At 46.6% G+C, this 15,598-nt stretch overlaps 1 protein-coding gene across 1 annotated transcript in view; it reads right to left on the bottom strand.

Moving 5' to 3' along the window:
• syt3 (synaptotagmin III) overlaps positions 1-15,390 on the bottom strand; it is a 40,207-nt gene extending 24,817 nt beyond the window's left edge. Inside the window, exons 1-3 of the mRNA XM_087809861.1 lie at positions 15,021-15,390; positions 4,247-4,452; positions 3,622-3,952 (exon numbers count right to left, since the gene is read on the bottom strand). Of these exons, the coding sequence (XP_087665987.1) occupies positions 3,622-3,772 (151 nt within the window). The 5' untranslated portion in view covers positions 3,773-3,952; positions 4,247-4,452; positions 15,021-15,390. The remainder of the gene's footprint in view (positions 1-3,621; positions 3,953-4,246; positions 4,453-15,020) is intronic.
• Between the last annotated feature and the right edge of the window lie 208 nt (positions 15,391-15,598).

Raw genomic sequence — 15,598 nt, 5'->3', positions numbered from 1 at the left:
CAAAGTTAAAAATAAGAAATAGAACCCAACAAACTAAATCGAAGGGAAAAAAATGACTCAATAAAAATCAAAACAAAAATGTCATACGACACAAATTCTTGGAAGTGAATGGAAAGAAATTTGAAGACGGAAAAAAGAACAAATGGCGTCAGAAAACGTTTCTACGAAACCCTCCTGAGAAGAATCTTGAAGAATGATCTGAGATCTCAGAACTCTCCGGAGGTCAGAGGAAGGATCTGCTTCCTTGAACGCGTCGGGCCCCCCGTGGGCGGCACCCACAGTCACGACACCGGGGGGGGGCGCAGGTGGGAGGCCTCGGCAGAACATGTGGACGCGGCGCAGAGACGTCATGTCAGTCGGCGTGTGATGCAAACACCTCCGGGAGCCTCGCATCAAACACGGCTGCGCTGCTTACTCAAGCCCTTCCCTGACAGCTCCCGGAACCGAGGGGCCTCCGAGGACCGCCGGGCTTCCGTTGACACCCCCCGCCCCGCCGAAAATAAAAGGGAATACAGCTGTTTGCGGGGCGAGGGGGTGGGCGACGGCGCCGTGACATTTCTTTACAAAGCCGTCCAAATCTCTGGAGGCGACCGGCAGCCAATCCCGGCTAATCTACGCTGAGCCACCAATATTCACGCTAATCTGCATAACTGCATCTCCCCGACCAGATCCCACACAACAAGGGCCCGGAAAACAAAAACACCGACGGGAGCTGGCATCCCGATAAATATATCATCCGAGCAGACTCGCTCATCCGGGGTTTTTTTTTTCGAGGGGAACAAAATAGTCCAGAATGAATGTTTGATGGCCGGTGGGGGGGAGACGAGCTTCACCGTCCTTAAAAGCTGCTCGGCGGCATCTCTGTGTTCCTCCGTCTGAATGTTTTATAAGGGATCAAACTTCTCAAATCGTTCCCGGAACCGAGTGAAAACCGGCACCTGGAGGAGCTGCGGCCCGGTTCCCGAAGCATCACCTCGTTGCTCACTCTGAGAGCGCAGACCTCCTCCGAGCAGCTCGTTTCCACCATGTTGTTTTTATTTTTAACTCTGATTTTATTCTACATAGGTCAAACTTTATTGATCCCTTTGGGAAAATTCCTTTTGGGAATTCATATTCCAGTCAACAAACATCATCAATAGCAATTAGCAAACATCTGTTGCTAAAGCTAAGCTAGGTGTCTGTTATTTATGGAAGGAAAGATTTCTCGCTAATGCTGTCAAAACAATCGCTCAAATCTACGTAAGCTATTGTTGACTGGCGTCACTGTGAGAGGCCAGCTAGGTGAAGCTAGCTAATAAGGTACGACACGTGAGGCTAGCTTGTTTACAGAATTTGGCTCAGTTGGATCTCAGTTCGGTCGTGAGTTTGGAATAAAGTCATCGAAAATGACACTAACTTAAATTATAGGTTTCTGAGGAGAGGGAAGTCTGGACCCTTTTGCCCTAAATAGCAATTAGCAAACATCTGTTGCTAAAGCTAAGCTAGGTGTCTGTTATTTATGGAAGGAAAGATTTCTCGCTAATGCTGTCAAAACAATCGCTCAAATCTACGTAATCTATTGTTGACTGGCGTCACTGTGAGAGGCTAGCTAGGTGAAGCTAGCTAACTAACATAATTAGCGCTCAGTCGGATCCAGAAAAAGGTCTACAATCAATAAAACAATTTTCCTGCTAAAATCAGTATAAACCACCGTTGACAAGCGTCACTAAATAAGGTACGACACTTGAGGCTAGCTTGTTTACAGAATTTGGCTCAGTTGGATCTCAGTTCGGTCGTGAGTTTGGAATAAAGTCATCGAAAATGACACTAACTTAAATTATAGGTTTCTGAGGAGAGGGAAGTCTGGACCCTTTTGCCCTAAATAGCAATTAGCAAACATATGTTGCTAAAGCTAAGCTAGGTGTCTGTTATTTATGGAAGGAAAGATTTCTCGCTAAACGAAGCTAATGCTGTCCATACAATCGCTCAAATCTACGTAATCTATTGTTGACTGGCGTCACTGTGGGAGGCTAGCTAGGTGAAGCTAGCTAACTAACATAATTAGCGCTCAGTCGGATCCAGAAAAAGGTCCACAATCAATAAAACAATTTTCCTGCTAAAATCAGTGTAAACCACCGTTGACAGGCGTCACTAAATAAGGTACGACACGTGAGGCTAGCTTGTTTACAGAATTTGGCTCAGTTGGATCTCAGTTCGGTCGTGAGTTTGGAATAAAGTCATCGAAAATGACACTAACTTAAATTATAGGTTTCTGAGGAGAGGGAAGTCTGGACCCTTTTGCCCTAAAGAGCAATTAGCAAACATCTGTTGCTAAAGCTAAGCTAGGTGTCTGTTATTTATGGAAGGAAAGATTTCTCGCTAAACGAAGCTAATGCTGTCAAAACAATCGCTCAAATCTACGTAATCTATTGTTGACTAGCGTCACTGTGAGAGGCTAGCTAGGTGAAGCTAGCTAACTAACATAATTAGCGCTCAGTCGGATCCAGAAAAAGGTCCACAATCAATAAAACTATTTTCCTGCTAAAATCAGTGTAAACCACCGTTGACAAGCGTCACTAAATAAGGTACGACACTTGAGGCTAGCTTGTTTACAGAATTTGGCTCAGTTGGATCTCAGTTCGGTCGTGAGTTTGGAATAAAGTCATCGAAAATGACACTAACTTAAATTATAGGTTTCTGAGGAGAGGGAAGTCTGGACCTTTTTGCCCTAAATAGCAATTAGCAAACATCTGTTCATTGCTAAAGCTAAGCTAGGTGTCAGTTATTTTTGGGAAGGAAAGGTTTCTCGCTAAACGAAGCTAACGCTGTTCGAAACAATCGCTAAAAGCTACGTAATCTATTGTTGACTGGCGTCACTGTGAGAGGCTAGCTAGGTGAAGCTAGCTAGCTAACAGAATTAGCGCTCAGTCGGATCCGCAAAAAGGTTTTTCGGAATGAAGCGAACTGTCCAAAGTTGCGTTAAGTTTACTAACAGGTAGTTAGTCGTAGGAAGTCTGGACCTCTTTGCTCAAGCAGTTGCCCCTGCGACCATCCCTGATGTCCATGATCGTCTTATAGACTTTTGCACAAAACAACCACATAAAAATGAATAGTGAAAACCTTTTTTTAGCATTTGAAAAATCATCAGTTATAATTCGCTGTAATGGGGCAACAGGTGGCATTATTGTGTAAAGCTAAGCTACGTGTAGATGAGGCTCTTAATATCGAAAATAAATAAAACGAAATTAATAAAAAAGACACGTTTTACTTTCACTCCAATAGAATGTGTTCACGTTTTTGAACTTACACTTAATAAACACTTTTTATTTTAAAATTATGATCTGCTAAAATCAGCGTAAACCATCAGTGACTAGCGTCACTAAATAAGGTAAGACACATGACGCTAGTTTACAGAATTTGGCTCAGTTCGGTCGTCAGTTTTGAATAAATATATCGAAAATGACATTAACTTAAATTACAGGTTACTGAGGAGAGGGAAGTCTGGACCTCTTTGCCCCCCAAGACCCGCCTTTAAATTCCCCTGGTGTGCCTTATTGTGTCAATTGTAATACTTTTGAACAAAATGCCCACAAAATAAGAGCCTGATCTACTGAGATGCAGTGACCGAACCGAACGACTCACCTGTGTCCAGCTGTCGGTTGCGTCCTCTCAGCAGGTAGCTGAACTCTTGGCAGCGCTCGCTCTGGCTGTAGCCCCGCGGGGAGTTGAAGCAAAGCTCCTCCACCAGCACCAGCGCCTTCTTGCACAGGTCTTCATCCCAGTCTCCCGACATCCTCCAATCCGCATCGCACTCTCACCAGCAGTCAGCCAATGGCAGCCCTCGCCGCCCTCCCACCGAAGCGCTTCCGCCCGTCCACTCCTCTAGCAGCAGGGGGTCGGGGGGGGGGGGGGCGAGAGGTCCCGGGTCTGGATCACTGACGCCGGACTGAGGCGCCCATGTAGGAGCAGGTCCCTGTGAGAGACGAAGCAGGGTTTTCATTTCACCTTCAAGATAATGGCGGAGAAACAACAACTCAGAAGGTCAAAGGTCAGAGCGAGGCCGTCCGGTGGACTCGAGGTGGACTTTTATGAGTTCTAGAACACCGAGTCCCTCGCACGCCTCCGACTGTTTCACAAATTATTACAGGCTCGACCCGACACGAGGACATTTGGCGAGAGGAGAAAAGAAGCTGCGACGTGATGTTCGACAAATCCGACGCGAGCCGAAGTCATTACTCTGTAAATGTCAGGCGCCGTGTTCTCCTACCTTTATTGAACCCGGCTCGCTCCGCTCGGATCCATGTGGAATCGACTCGTCGTCCTGGTCCAACTCGTCATGTACGATGAATCTTTGAGTCACATAACCTTGGTGTGATGAACGAGGACTTTTTGGGGTTTTTTCACTTCCTCCCCACCAGGCAGGTCATGTCGCGAGGATCTCCAAACGGGTCAGAACCGGGCCGCCGGCGTCACCTGTGAGGGACGAGAGCGTGGGATCAATGAGGTGAACGTAAACAAGTTCTCGCGGACGCGGCGATGTGGAAGCGACGGACGGGTTGTGACTGCTTCACGCATGAGCCGCTCTCCTTCCTAACGAGACTTCTTGAGCGTCTTCGTTCTGAACTCATTCTGTCTCAATAAAGCAGGTCAATGCCCAAAATCCAGTTCTCACAGTCGGCGCGTCTCCGGGGGGCTGCGGAGATTGAAACCGAAAACCTGATTCTGATAAGAGATCCGCTGCAAACGAGGTTGTTCTCGGTCGGCCGGGGATAAAAGCTGGAGGATTAAGATTTGACTCGTGGCGCAGTGACACTGGATCACAGGTTGGTGGCGCAACCTTTGATGAAACCACAGCAATAGACCGGAGGTTTTTTCTGTATCAGGAGGTTTAGACCGAGACACTGACAAGTACAGAGGGGGTACAGACCAAGACAAGACCAAGACTTATGAGTCTAGAGACTGAAACAGAACCAAGACTAGACCGAGACAAGACGAGAAGAGAAGAGAAAAGAAAAGAAAAGAAAAGAAAAGAAAAGAAAAGAAAAGAAAAGAAAAGAAAAGAAAAGAAAAGAAAAGAAAAGAAAAGAAAAGAAAAGGCAAGACAAGACAAGACAAGACCAAGACTTATGAGTCTATAGACTGAAACAGAACCAAGACTAGACCGAGACAAAACAAGACAAGACGAGACAAAACAAGACAAGACGAGACAAAACAAGACAAGACGAGACGAGACGAGACGAGACGAGACGAGACGAGACGAGACGAGACGAGACGAGACGAGACGAGACGAGACGAGACGAGACGAGACGAGACGAGACGAGACGAGAAAAGAAAACAAAATAAAAGAAAAGGCGAGACAAGACAAGACAAGACAAGACAAGACAAGACAAGACAAGACCAAGACTTATGAGTCTATAGACTGAAACAGAACCAAGACTAGACCGAGACAAGACGAGACGAGGCGAGACGAGACGAGACGAGACGAGACGAGACGAGACGAGAAGAGAAAAGAAAAGGCAAGGCAAGGCAAGACAAGACAAGACAAGACAAGACAAGACAAGACAAGACAAGACAAGACAAGACAAGACAAGACAAGACAAGACAAGACAAGACAAGACAAGACAAGACAAGACCAAGACTTATGAGTCTATTGACTGAAACAGAACCAAGACTAGACCGAGACAAAACAAGACGAGACGAGACGAGACGAGACGAGACGAGACGAGACGAGACGAGACGAGACGAGACGAGAAAATAAAAGAAAAGGCGAGGCGAGGCGAGGCGAGACGAGACGAGACGAGACGAGACGAGACGAGACGAGACGAGACGAGACGAGACGAGACGAGACGAGACGAGACGAGACGAGACGAGACGAGACGAGACGAGACGAGACGAGACAGCACCAGGAGAACATCAAAAACTAGACCAAGACCAAGACAATACCAAGACCAAGACAATACCAAGACCCATACAATACAAGACCAAGACAAGAACAAGACAACACCAGGTCAACACCAAGAGAACACCAAAGCTAGACCAAGACCAATACAAGACCAAAACACTAACAACAGAGACTGTTGAGACCAAAAAAACAACCAAGTCGTTGATACCAAACCAAGAACTAGACCGGAGGATGTTTATACGAGACCCTGACCAGAGAGAGCAGAGACCAGAGCAAGACTTGAGAGAGTTGAGATCGAGTCAAGACCGAGACACTACCGAGAGTATAGAGGACAGAACGAGACCTAGAATGAAGGTAAAAAAGAAAGTAGAGTAAAACAAAGACAAGACTAAGACTGGAGAATTTCAAGACCGAGAAAAGACCCTTACCAGAGAGTTTAGACAGCAAAAGAAGACCAAGACACTACAAAGATTGGAGAGAGTCTAGACCAGGAACAGAGATGGTACAGTAGCAGCTAATCCTCACGCTATCTACTGGTCCTCCAGCTCAATTTAGACAAAACAAGACCAATTAAAATAAGTTATTGTGTAGAAGTCCTGCAGGGAACAGTATGAATAAGACCACCTGGACAGATGTCAGCAGCTGCAGAATTTGGAGGAACTCTGAAATAATAAAGCTGGAGGATCATAAATCATCAAGAGCGAGGGGTCCTCACAGGTCCCCGTCGGACCGTTGGATCCTTGTAAAACTGGAGGAGCGACTCCTCCAACATCAGGTCTTGTCAGGGAAAACAAGGGCTATTGATCACCTGACGAGCGAGGCTCGGTGGGACGTCAGGGTCGGCCCGTCAAGACTTGAGTGGCACCGCTCCGGGAAAAAAGTTCTCCTTGAGCGTCGCCTCGTCTGTCGGCCGTCAATCAACCGCCCGGTTTTGAAAAGAGACGCGTGTGACGGACTTGGACTCGAGACAGACTTTGAAAAGAGCCTCTTTAACAACACTTTTGTGCTTTACTCTCAAATAACAAACTATCGGGCTGTCAATCATTCCTCGCCGTTTTAACTGGGGAAACAACAGCAGAGAGGAACAAGAGTCATGACCAACATGAAGACAATGATCTCTTTAAGTCTTTCTTATCGACTCAAGGGTCAGTCTTGGTCTTTGCTAATGTGTTCTCGACATCTCCAGCAGCCTCAACATTACTTTGATCAAAACATATCAGTGTTTTCTCGACACGTTTTTGCTGAGTCAGCACCAGAGAGGAACCTAAGCAAGACGCTCCACGATACCGACTTGAGCAGGGGTTGATAAACGCTGTAGCGCCAGTAGGGGGCGTCTGTTAGAAGGTTCATCTGACACTTTCCTTCCTTTTGTACTGGTTCTGGTCCGAGACTTTTTTTTTTTCACCTGTGAGTCAATTTTACTAAAACAGTTCTTCCTAATGAATGGTAGGAAGATGTATTGTAATCAATAAAGTTTATCCATCCATCCATCCATCCATCCATCTACGTATCTAAGTATCTACATATCTACGTATCCATCCATCCATCCATCCAGCCACCCATCCATCCATCCATCCATCCATCCATCCATCCATCCATCCATCCATCCATCCATCCATCCATCCATCCATCCATCCATCCATCCATCCATCCATCTAGTCACCCACCCACCTACCACCCACCCATCCATCCATCCATCCATCCATCCATCCATCCATCCATCCATCCATCCATCCATGCATCCATCCATCCATCCATCCATCCATCCATCCATCCATCCATCCATCCATCCATCCATCCATCCATCCAGTCACCCACCCACCCTACCACCCACCCATCCATCCATCCATCCACCCATCCATCCATCCATCCATCCATCCATCCATCCATCCATCCATCCATCCATCCATCCATCCATCCATCCATCCATCCATCCATCCATCCATCCATCCAGTCACCCACCCACCCTACCACCTATCCATCCATCCATCCATCCATCCACCCATCCATCCATCCATCCATCCATCCATCCATCCATCCATCCATCCATCCATCCATCCATCCATCCATCAATCCATCCATCATCTACGTATCTATGTATCTACATATCTACGTATCTATCTATCCATCCATCCATCCATCCATCCACCCACCCACCCACCCAAGCACCCATCCATCAACCCACCCACCCATTCATCCATCCATCCATCCATCCATCCATCTACGTATCTATCTAGCTACATATCTACGTATCCATCCATCCATCCACCCACCCACCCACCCATCCATCCATCCATCCATCCATCCATCCATCCATCCATAAATCCATCGATCAATCCATCCATCCATCCATCCATCTATCCATACATCCAATAAAAACACGAAACCTGAAGTTTGAAAATTGAATTGAACTTGGGGCTCGGGGGCCAAATCCGGCCCGCCAAGTCCTTTTATGTGGCCCACCAGCTGGTTTACTCAAAATCCAGGTAGGTTTTTATTAATTTTGATACAGTTACCTATACAGACGTCAGTGTTTAAGATAAGATAAGGGACTGAGATTATGGAAGTCAACAATAAGAGTAAACTCATTTTTTTGGGTGAAGACGAAAAACACAGAGATGTTTCAAATAATTTAAGGTTCAAAGAATGAAAATTCGAAATCATACTTGTTTGATGAATATGACTTTAGTTTGTTCTATGACTAAAAATGCTAAAAGACGTGCTTGAGTTTGACGCCGATGAGCTACGACGTGACATCGCCGCGACCCTTGAGCCCGACCAGACAGAACAGATGGTCTCAAAAGGCTGACGCTTCATTCAAAAGGTTTTTTTCCTAAATCGTCAATATCTCCGACATGTCTCCGGTGCCCTTCGTCCACGTCGCCGAGATCCATCAAACGGACTTCAGTCGATGCTCCTGTTAGGTTTCCAGTCGTCACGCTCGTCTCCAGAAGTCAAAACAAGCCAACATCCATCAATCAGCCGCACCTCCGCTGCCGGGCCATTAAGATAGTAAATCTGTCCGAGCGACTTTAAATCTCACCACGTCTCAATCAGAAGAATGGACGTCTGGCACATGGCGAGGCTCACGGCGGGGGGGGAAGTGACACAGCAAGTCCAGATCCAAGTGGATTCGAAGACCAGCGCCGTGTTTACAAAGGCGGTTTATTTTTAGGTTGCACTCAGGTGAAGCGCATCAGTGGAGTGAAGTAGCAAAACAAAACCTCCCACAGAAGCTCCATTGACTGCAGAGCTGATGTGGATCAATACACTCGGGGAGTGAACACAACACGGCAGCGGCGCAGCCGGGAGGTCGCCGCCCGAGAGGAGGCGAGGAGCCGGCACGTTGTCACCGGGAGTCCTCGCTCTGGTCTGGATTCTTTCATGAGCCTCGAGGCATTCATCCGGAAGATGTCTGGCTCTCAGCGACGCTCCCACCGGGGACGGAAATTCACTTTCCTTACCCGCCTCGTCGAGGAAGTTCAAACCGTCTGGACTGAAACCACGGTTTTAACGTCAAAGTTCAAAGTCTCTAGTCGACTGACGACTTGAAGCCGAGCCGGAGAACAAGAGCCGTCCCGAAAACCCCGGACTCTGTGAAATAGGAGTCTGGAGCGGTTGCTGACCAGCAGGACTCGACTTCCAGCGAGATACTGGAAATTTACTTGTTTTCCCTTTTTTTCTGGATCCAGACCAAGAGGCTCAAAAGCCAACAATGCTCCGAGAGAGATTCAATTCAATTCAATTCAATTTTATTTAAAGTGTCTTATCATTACAAAGTTATCTCAAGACACTATACAGTTGAAATAAGACTACAGTTGATTAAGGAAAAATAGATCCCAGCAATTCAACAAAGAGCAAGAAACAAAACACTGTACAGTGAGCAATGGCGAGGAAAAACTTCCTTTTAGAAGGCAGAAACCTAGAGCGGAACCAGACTCATTACAGAGATAATAACACTAATGACGACGCACAACTCCTGATACTCACACTGTAAATACGTCATCTTCGTCATAAAAAGTATTTGATATAATAAAAGTTTGACTTGTTAAAGGGTTTAAATTGTACTCATTTTCTGTAACGTCCCAGTTACTTGAAATACACACTTAAATATGTTTTTTCATAACAATAACTTGTGTCGAGGCTTCAATCCAAGAGGGACGTTAAAGACGAGCAGTATTTGGAGGAATTTGGATGTTTTTAAGTGTCTTTTTGGATGAAGATGAAGACAACTGAGCTCCAGTCTCTACATTAAAATGAACAAACCTTTTTGTCTACAACTCTGAAAGAGGAACAGATTACTCTGAAAATAACATTAGTCTCCATGAAGGTAAGAAATCATCATTGGTAACCGACCTGCACCTCATCACACACGACAAGAAGGATCTGTCTCGCCTGACATCGATTCAGAACTCTGCAGCTAGAATTCTGACCCGCTCTAGTAGAAGAACCAACAAACATCTCAACACATTTTTATTCGTTCAGGCTTTTCCTTGATTCTCTGAGACTCCTGTGTTGTTCTTGGTGTTATCTTGACCTATTAAAGTATATATTTTTATTGAGTATTGTTTTGATTGTTTAAGCGCTTTGTGACCCTGGTCTGGAAAAGCACTTTCCAAATATTACTTACTTACTTAAGTCTTCTCGTCTGGACTATTGTAACAGTTTATTTTCATGTCTAAACCAGAAGGATCTTCTCGCCTGCAGTTGATACAAAACTCTGCAGCGAGAATTCTGAGCCGCTCTAGTAGAAGAACTCACATTTCTCCGATCCTTAAAACTCTTCACTGGCTTCCATTTTCTTTCAGGATCAACTTTAAAATTCTGGTTCTTACTTTCAGAGCTATTCGTGGTCAGGCTCCTCCTTACATCAGTGATCTGATCCAGCCTTACACCCCAGCTCGGGCTCTGAGGTCTGTGGATCAGAATCTACTTATGGTTCCTGAACACGGTTCAGGACCAGAGGAGAGAAATCTTTTCAGGCTGTTGCTCCTAAGCTTTGGAACGATCTTCCTCTCTTTGCTCTTGATGATCTACTGACTCCTTTAAGAAACATCTTAAGATGTTTCTATTTGTTCAGGCTTTTCCTTGATTTTCTGGAACTCCTGTGTTGTTCTCAGTATTATCTTGACCTTTAAAGTATGTTCTTTATTGAATATTGTTTTGATTGTTTAAGCGCTTTGTGACCCTGGTCTAGAAAAGCGCTATACAAATAAAAATTACTTACTTACTTACTTACTTCCATGTTCTGTTCCAAAGACATTGTTATACATGTGATATTACTCAATACTGTGCAGGAGCCAAGGTCTCGAGAAAAACTCTGATCCGATTTATTTGCTCCAACATCAACAAGCTCACCTGTAAAATACTGTTTCCTGCCAACGAGTCTCACTTCCTCACCTCAGACTGAACCCGTACAGGAACCAGATAATCTGCTGAAGCTCCAGAATCTCTTCAGTCTGACTGACACAGATCTGCGAGCGGGATCTGCTTCTGGGGATGGATCGCAACACCCGGACCGCTGCGCTCCGGGAAACTTCCCCGATAAGAACATTTGAGACGCTTTCTGATGAATTTGAATCAGTCGCTTCCTGAAGTCTGTGATCTGCGGCGACGCCACCGTCTCGCCCTCACACTGGCTAGCTGATGACGTGATGTCGCCATGGATACCTGGAGTCAAGGTTGTTTTCCATACACTCGATACACTTGAGGTGTAGGAGGGCCTGTCTCGTCCACAAACAGGTTTTCCTCCGAGGCGCCTGAGGAAGCAGGTGAAAGCAGGTGAAGCATTATGGTCGCCTGGTAAGTAATGAGTGAGCGAAAAAAAAAAGGGTGTCGCTGGAAAACAAGGAGGCGCATTAAAGTAGCCGCGGCTGCTTTATTGCTTACTTTACAATGTATTAGATTCTTGCCTCTCGCACCGTTGTACGATAAACTACTGACCGGAGGAGAAAAAGTCGAGCTAATCAAGCAGCAGACGGTGAGAACGTTTACGATCCCACAGGTGCGAGAAAAGGAAGGCAGATAAGAATAGCTGGCAGAGCAGGAGGACGTCTGGGAATCGCGAGACTAGGGCGAGCGTCGGGAGGAGTGACAGGTGGACTTTATCAGGAGGGAGTGGAGACACAGAAAGATCTGGCCTTCTTTAAAACTCTCACCAAACATCAGGCTGTGCACGACACCGACCACCGAAGAGAACTTCCTTGAATCCGTTCCGGGGGACACTTGTTGGCGACTCAACGACTTCCTGCCTTCTCTGAAGTTGATGTGAAAAAATGGGTCAATCTTCATAAGTTAGTTTGGAGTCAAAATGGTGGAGCTGAGGGTCAGAATTATACATTCATCTTATTCGGACGATGAAAAAAAAACAACAAAGATTTGGTCCATCGGATCCTTCAGATCCATTATCTATTAACGCATATGTCGTCGTAGAATTTGGGATCTGATTGGTTCCGGACATTCAAGGTCGACATGTGTTGCTAGAACTAACCTGCGACCCTGTTGCCCCGAACATGTTCTTGTAGCACAACATTTTGCAGCAGGTTCTAGAACTAGAAAAGGGGTGAGGAGACCCTTTGAGTGCCTTAAACGAGCTATTCATGGTCAGGCTCCTCCTTACATCACTGATCTGATCCAGCCTTACACCCCAGCTCGGGCTCTGAGGTCTGTGGATCAGAATCTACTTATGGTTCCTCGCACACGGCTCAGGACCAGAGGAGAGAAATCTTTTCAGGCTGTTGCTCCTAAGCTTTGGAACGATCTTCTCTCTCTTTGCTCTTGATGATCTACTGACTCCTTTAAGAAACATCTTAAGACGTTTCTATTTGTTCAGGCTTTTCCTTGAATTTCTCGAACTCCTGTGTTGTTCTCACTATTATCTTGATCTTTAAAGTATGTATTTATTGAGTATTGTTTTGATTGTTTAAGCGCTTTGTGACCCTGGTCTCGAAAAGCGCTATATAAATAAATATTACTTACTTACTTACTTACTTAAACCAGGGATGGCCGGAGTGCGCCACAAAGGGCTGCAGTGGGTGCAGGTTTTTGTTCCAACCAATCAGGAGGACAACTTGTTCAGGGTGTAAATAGTACCCACACTTGGGGTTCCTGTTCCCCAGTCATGGGATACAAGCTAGTGACACATCATCTGTGGTTTCTAAACCTGATCTGGTTCCACAGAAAAGTGTCTCCGTGTGGCGTAGTCAGAGAAATGGAAAACTCTCCGATGAATAATCGCAGAATTCACCGAGTCAGGTGTCCTGTCGGACTGATCACTCGTTCGAGGGTAACTGGATGTTTTCCGTCGGCTCCGGTTCCAACCGACTTCCGTCTTCTCCTGTCATCGGCACCTGCAGGTCCTTGTTAATCCGCCGCGTCGCTCGTCGTTTTGCTTTGTTCTTGATTTCATACATACGGACCCGTGAGATGCTCTTTGTCAGTCTTCTTCTAGGCTCATTTTTGGGGGCAAAAAAAACACAAAGATGCGGCTTTTGAACAACACTGATTTGGTCCCTCGTGGAAGAGGTTGAATTTTAACGTTCTTTCAAATTCGAGCGACACGAAGAAGTCGTGCCGTCACGACTTGATTTCGTGTGTTGACTCGAACAAGCCTCGAATAAGGCCACACCCGGGTGAGGTCCAAATATATCGAAAATGATCTATTAACAACAAACCAACAGGGCATTTTCCTGACTAATCCATCACTCAGACTGGCGACTACGATTCATATCCTAACCATGAACTTGAACTGCTTACACTGCTGTAAAACAGTACAGTTGAGTCCAGTGTCTAATACATGTTATGAATCTCTACAAACATTCTGTTTGTTTTATCAACTTTGGAGCCACAACGAATCTTTCAAAGGGGTCTTTAAGTATTTTATCCTGGTGGACGTCTTTTTGCAACTGTTGCCTTTGAAGTTCGGCTTGTATTCATGGCAGCGAAAAAATGGCTCTTAGCTTAGCTGGGCCTGAAGATTGAAATCAAATAATCTGCAGTTTGAAAGAGTTTCTTGTGTCTTTTGTAGCGTTCGCTTCGTTCTCCAAAATGGCGTTTTTTTAATACACGAACGTGTGTCGTGCACTCTAGGATCCCATTAAACTGTAATCTCTGGGTTTCAAAATGTTCTTTGGGCAAAAAAAAAAAAACATGACAAAGAAACAAAATGTCTTGTTCATTTTCCCCCCAAAATCAGTCCACTTATGCTAGCACCGGCTTGTACCCCCTCCCGCTGATAGAGGGCACGACCTCTCGGCGCCGGCGCTGCCGTTTCCTCCCGTTTTCGCCTTGCATCACTTCCTTTCGGGGGCAACTCTCCGCCTGAGACGATGTTCAATCGCACATCGCTGCTCATCGGTCCGAGACGGATGGATGCACAAGCGTAAACAGATACCGGGGCCGCGATTGCACGTCCCTTTTTTTTTTTTTTTTTTTTTTTCCGGTGACTCGCCTGAGCCGGAGCGCTGCCGTGTCTCACCGGGACGGAGGCGGCGCCAAGATTGAACCCGGGGATATTAATGTCTATCGACTAGAGATAATAGCTTCGCCCGAGCCTTCAGCCCCTTCAGGTTGTTTCCGATTTAGCCCGGTCCGGTAATAGCCCCTGGACATCCTCTCGGCAGATAAATAAGACGGGGGGACGGGGGGGCCTGGACTTCGGTGGGAGACCATCCATCTCCATATAAAGGCGCGATCAAACGCGTCGGCTCCAGACGGACACCTTTTTATCTCGGCCTATTTCCACGTTCGAAAAGGGGGCTCTCTCTCTCCGTCGCTTCCATTTTTAGCTGCAACTGTCTGAATTATCTATAACGAGGAGCAGCAGAAGCTCCCGCCGCCTTCAGCCTGCACTCTGGGAATAATGACACAGATTCGTAGGCCTTCATGTTGCTGCTCTGTCAGAGTGTTTTGCATAAATATGATGGCAAGACGTGGCGAGGGAGGTGGGGGGGGGTGGATGGAGGGAGGGGGTCACGCACGTCACCTGTCGTCCGTCCGTAACAATGGAGGTGAAGGATGCAGCGGCGGGGATTGGCTCGTGATGCACACAAATGAAATATTAATGGCAGACGGATCAGGGGCAGTGCGGTGGTGGTTCAGGGGATGCGCAGGGAAGTCGTGGAGAAAGACGAAAACCTACCTTTTCCTCGTCTTCCTCGGCGATGGAGCGTCCGAGATGCGGCGGCGTGTAAAAAGGGACAATCCGCCCTCCTCCTTGTCTTGCAGGCGAGGACGAAGCAGACTGAGAGGGAGAGAACAGACTAAAACGATCTCTCTGCCCTCCCCTCGTCTCCCTCCTGTTTCCTGTGCGCTTCTCTTCTATTTTTCTCCCCTCCTTGTGTATATTTGCCTCCTCTCTATTTCTCTCTCCCCTCCCTTCCTCCGTCTCTCTCCATCCCTCCCTCTCTCTCTCTCTCTCTCTCGGCTGCTCGCTCTGTTTCCTCGCTGTGCTCTGAATACTAATAGTCTCACATCCTCCACAGCTAAAGACACACTGATGTATGTGAGGTGTGTGTGGTGTCGAGAGACTGCGATGTGTGGTTTGATGGCCTCTCTCAGCCCCGGGGAGGATCGGGACCCGGGGCTCGGGGGTTTGTGGCTGTGATTGGATCATGTTGGGCCTGGAAGAAGCGGCGCCGGTGTCGGGATGTTAAATGTTTTTACGAGGAGACGTGGAATGAGGAGGATGAATCCGATGAAGCCATCAATCCCGACCCA

Source organism: Callionymus lyra, chromosome 15, assembly GCF_982586985.1.
Source record: "Callionymus lyra chromosome 15, fCalLyr1.hap1.1, whole genome shotgun sequence".
NCBI classification, from domain to species: Eukaryota; Metazoa; Chordata; class Actinopteri; order Syngnathiformes; family Callionymidae; genus Callionymus; species Callionymus lyra.
The sequence above is the reverse complement of the archived record's forward strand: the minus strand, read 5'-3'. Positions and strand labels throughout refer to the sequence as shown.